The sequence below is a fragment of the Carassius carassius genome, chromosome 17 (assembly GCF_963082965.1).
Source record: "Carassius carassius chromosome 17, fCarCar2.1, whole genome shotgun sequence".
Lineage (NCBI taxonomy): Eukaryota > Metazoa > Chordata > Actinopteri > Cypriniformes > Cyprinidae > Carassius > Carassius carassius.
Window position 1 is genome coordinate 32,604,681 of NC_081771.1, and position 5,000 is coordinate 32,609,680.

Below are 5,000 nucleotides of genomic sequence, written 5' to 3' on the forward strand. Positions count from 1 at the left end.
TCCCCCCATATGAGTCGCCTTATTATAATGAAGACATCTTCTCAACCCTACAATCAGAGATCAATTACTTCCAGTCTAGAGGTTCAGTTCTATTAATGGGGGATCTGAACGCCAGAACGGGGAAGGAACAGGACTACATCAGCTCTGATGGGGACAAATATATTAACAGTTCACTTCATCATCAGCAAAAAGGTTTTACCAAAACACGCCAGAATTATGACAACACGATTAACAGACATGGAAAACAAGTCCTGCAGCTCTGCAAAAGCCTGGGCCTGTACATAGTGAATGGCAGAATGACGGGTGACTCTCTGGGCCGATGTACATACAGCTCACATCTGGGCAGCAGCACAGTAGATTACGCCATCACAGATCTAGACCAGAGTCAGATCAACTATTTCACAGTGATGCCACAGCTGCCATTATCAGACCACAGTCACATAGTCCTCAGTCTCAACAGGTCAGGGAATCATCTGCCATCTTCTGAACAGAAAGTTCAATTATATCCGCTCCCCCCCAAATTTATATGGAGTAAAGACAGTCCTGCCCAGTATGAAGCTGCGCTCCACAGCACCCACGCTGAGAACATGATAGACTCATTTCTCCTGACTACATTTAGTGTAGAGAAGAGAAGTATCAATTTAGCAACTAAACAGTTAACTCAAATCTTTTCTACAGTGGTCAGAAAAGCCCTCAGAAAAAGAACAAATTACCGATGTAAAAAAGAAATCGCTAAAGATGCTTGGTTTGATAAAGATTGTCAAAAACTAAGAAAAGAATTAAGATCATTATCAAATAAAAAACACAGAGACCCTGCAAACCAACAAATACGAGCCACATATCAAGAAATGCTCAAACTATACAAGTCACTATTAATACAGAAGAAAACTGACCACATAAAAATTAAAATAAACAAAATTGAAGAAGCAATCGATCAAAATTCTTTTTGGGATTTATGGAATAATTTAGATAAATCCAAAGAGGCCAAACACCTTCCCATCTATGACCCAAACATCTGGACTGAACATTTCAGAAAACTCTATTCTCTAAACGAACCAACCCTCGCCCAAAAACATCTGACCTCCCAACTAAATAACCTGGAATACACGAGAAAAGAGCAGCTCAATCATTTAGACAAGCCCATAGAATTAACTGAACTGACAGAGAAGATGAAATCCCTCAAAAATAAGAAATCAAGTGGCTTAGATGGAATTTCTAATGAAATGCTGAAACACAGCAGCCCCAAACTGAGACTTGCTATCCTAACATTATTCAATCTCTTATTAAAATCTGGACACTTTCCTGAGATCTGGAAAGAGAACGTGATAACCCCGATTTTTAAACAAGGTGAAAAGTATGACCCAAATAATTATAGAGGCATCACAGTGAGCAGTAACCTCGGAAAACTATTCTGCTCCATCATCAATGAGAGATTAATTCAGTTCATCCAAGAACACAAGATTTTAAACAATTGTCAAATTGGATTTATGCCAAAACAGAGAACTTCAAATCACATTTACACACTCCACACACTCATAGAAAAATATGTTCATCAAACAAAACAAGGAAAAATATTTGGCTGCTTCATTGATTTTAAAAAAGCCTTTGATTCGGTATGGCACAATGGACTTTTTCTAAAACTGATTCAGAGCGGAATAGGAGGAAAGACATATGACATCATAAAGGACATATACAACGGGAACAAATGCTGTGTCAAGATCAATGACAGACGTACTGATTATTTCAGTCAGAACAAAGGAGTGCGTCAAGGCTGTAGCCTCAGCCCGACTCTGTTTAATATCTATATTAATGAACTGGCATCAGCACTTGAGAAGTCCCCTTGTCCTGGTCTGACCCTCGAGGGCAGAGAAATCAAATGTCTCCTGTACGCTGACGATCTTCTGCTCTTGTCACCTCATGAAGAGGGGCTACACCAAAGCCTCTCGCTTTTAGAAGATTACAGTAGAGACTGGGCCTTACCAATAAACATGGAGAAATCCAAAATTATCATCTTTCAGAAAAAACCTCGGCTTACTGACAAAAAATATAGTTTCACAATCGGGGGAACACTTCTTAATCATGTGACGTGTTATAATTATTTGGGTCTCACTATCTCAGCTTCTGGTCAGTTTGACCTGGCAATAAAACATCTGACTGATAAGGCACGCAGGGCTTATTACACTATTAGAAAATCTTTGTTCAAATTCAACCCACCTATTAAATTATGGCTAAAAATCTTCGACAGCATCATCAAACCCATTCTTCTATACGGTTGTGAGATCTGGGGCCCCAAATTTAAATTAAACTACACATCGTGGGATAAAAGACCCACTGAAATGTTCCACCTGGAGTTCTGCAAGAACATCCTGGGACTTCACAGAAACGCCCCTAGTCTCGGCTGCAGGGCAGAACTGGGCAGATTCCCTCTTCTAGCAGAGATCCAGAAGAGAACAGCCAAGTTCTGGTTCCATCTATCAGACACACGGACAGATGATTACCATCACTGCGCTCTTATGTACAGGACAGGACACCCAGAGAGTGACCCCACGCACTATTTAGTGGAAAAACACCAACTCAGCTCAACCATTCAATTAAGACACGCAAAAGTTAAAGAAATTGTAAAACTAACCCAGGAAGAATACATCTATGATTGGCAGGTCAAAGTAGAACAAATTAACAAATTAAAATACTTCTATAGATTAAAGACTGGCTATCAATTGGCACCTTACTTGATCAAAATTAAAGACTATAGTAAGAGAAAGCTCCTGACGAAGTATCGTCTGAGTGATCACCGTCTGTGTGTGGAGACGGGCCGACACAAACACAGCTGGAGAGAGAGAGAGCTCCGACTGTGTCCTCACTGCACAGAGAGACTCGTAGAGGACGAGCTGCACTTCCTCACACACTGCAGCAAATATGAACACATTAGAGACAACTACTTTACCCAAATAGCTCAAATTGTGCCAGAATTCAGGCAAGCAAGCGACATTGACAAACTCAGTTATATTTTGGGAGAGAAAGAGAAGTGTGTCCAGCTCGCAGCGCAGTATGTGTCCTCCTGTCACATCATGAGGGACAAAAACTAAACTCCTGTACTTAAGCAATGCTCTCTGTAAATATTTACCCTGTATTCACTTTTTTTGTTTATTTATTTTGTGTGTTATGTGATTATATATGTACAATATGGACATGAATAGTTTTTTTTTTTTTTTTTTTTTTACTATTATTATTTATTTATTTATTTTATTATTATTATTATTTTTTTTTTTATCTACATATCTATATATCTGTATAACTTGTTTACTGTTTATTGCTTTGGCAACATTGTGCTGTTTCACAGTCATGCCAATAAAGCTCATTTGAATTGAATTGAATTGAATTGAGAGAGAGAGAGAGAGAGAGAGAGAGACAGAGAGAGAGAGAGAGAGAGAGAGAGAGAGAGAGAGGGAGAGAGAGAGGGAGAGAGAGGGAGAGGGAGAGAGAGAGAGAGAAAGAGAGAGAGAGAGAGAGAGAGAGAGAGAGAGGGAGGGAGGGAGGGAGAGAGAAAGAGAGGTTAATTACTATAATGAGTAGAGAAAAAATATTTATGATGATGATGATGATATTTATACTAATAAATAATAATAATGTAACTGAAACTAAATATTTTCCAAACCATATAAATTGGAGCTTTATATAAGAAACTAAATAAAGTGGAGGGGACCTCACTACTAAAATAAATGAATAATAATAAAAAATATTAATAATAAATTAATGAATGAAATGATTAACTAATTAATTATTAATAATCAAATTACATTTTAGACTAAAATAAATATGTGAAAAATAAATAAAAAAAATAAACGTAAAAAAAATATATTGAAAATCAATATGCTCGAAAAATACATCAATAAATAAAGAACTATATAAATAAATACCCCAAAAAATGAGTAGAAAAAAATACAATAATGTAACTTAATATAAACTAAATATTTGTAGAAATTGTACACATTTTATTACTGAAATTTTTTTTAACAGCTCTTTTTACAAGAAACTATATAGATGACACACAGGGGCCCTTTGCATCTAAAAGGCATTTTGTACCTGTGTGCAATGGCAGGCTTGTGTCCATCCTTCAGGTTGGGAATGTCCTCGTGTAAATAAGCCAATCCACGCACAAACGTCTGCGCTATCAGACACAACTCATTCCACGACACAACATTCGCCTTCAGGAAGTCTGTCAGCGAGCCCTGAATACAAAAACACATGCAGATGATATCAAACATGTGACACTAATGTACCATTATACTGTTTCAAACATTTACTGATGCATATTACATATTTTCTAAATATTCAGGATTTTACATTGACTGTAATGTAGAATTCTGAATACTGTACCTGTGTGTGTGTGTGTACGAGTAAGTAAGTGTGTGTGTGTGTGTTTATACCTTCTCATGGTAAGCTGTGATGAGCCAGAGCTCGATATCGATTCCATTTCCTCGTTTTTCTGCTCCGATGAAGTGAAGGATATTTTCATGTTTCATTCCGCTCAAGCTATAAATCTCATATTCACTCTGCCATGACTGTTTATTCTGAGAGAGATCACAGACAAACACACGCAAAATCAACAACATTCAAAGTCTGTGTAAGACAGTCCATTTACAAACAATTGTGATGCACATTAATTGATTTCTTTTAAGTTTTTTTAAACCAAATGTCATGTTTAAAAAAAATGAAGTAAGTGTCAAAATACTATATATATATATATATATATATATATATATACACACACACACACACACACTGATCCTATTCTATCTCATCTTTTTCACGCTATGTCTCCTGCAGTTGTACCTGCACTCACTCACATCATTAACACATCCCTCCACACTGGTGTTTTTCCTTCATCATTTAGACAGGCTCATATTACTCCACTACTTAATAAACCCACGCTCAACCCATCTCTTTTAGAGAACTACAGACCAGTTTCCCTTCTTCCTTTCATTGCAAAAACACTTGAA

The 5,000-nt window shown here is 37.1% G+C and overlaps 1 protein-coding gene across 3 annotated transcripts in view; it reads right to left on the bottom strand.

The window, feature by feature from the left end:
• Positions 1–5,000, bottom strand: part of acvr2ab (activin A receptor type 2Ab) — a 26,992-nt gene that overhangs the window by 5,677 nt on the left and 16,315 nt on the right. For all 3 annotated transcript variants that reach the window (XM_059497765.1, XM_059497764.1, XM_059497766.1), the window contains 2 exons: positions 4,428–4,571; positions 4,084–4,229 (listed from right to left, as the gene is read on the bottom strand). In XM_059497765.1, coding sequence (XP_059353748.1) covers positions 4,084–4,229; positions 4,428–4,571 — 290 coding nt within the window. The remainder of the gene's footprint in view (positions 1–4,083; positions 4,230–4,427; positions 4,572–5,000) is intronic.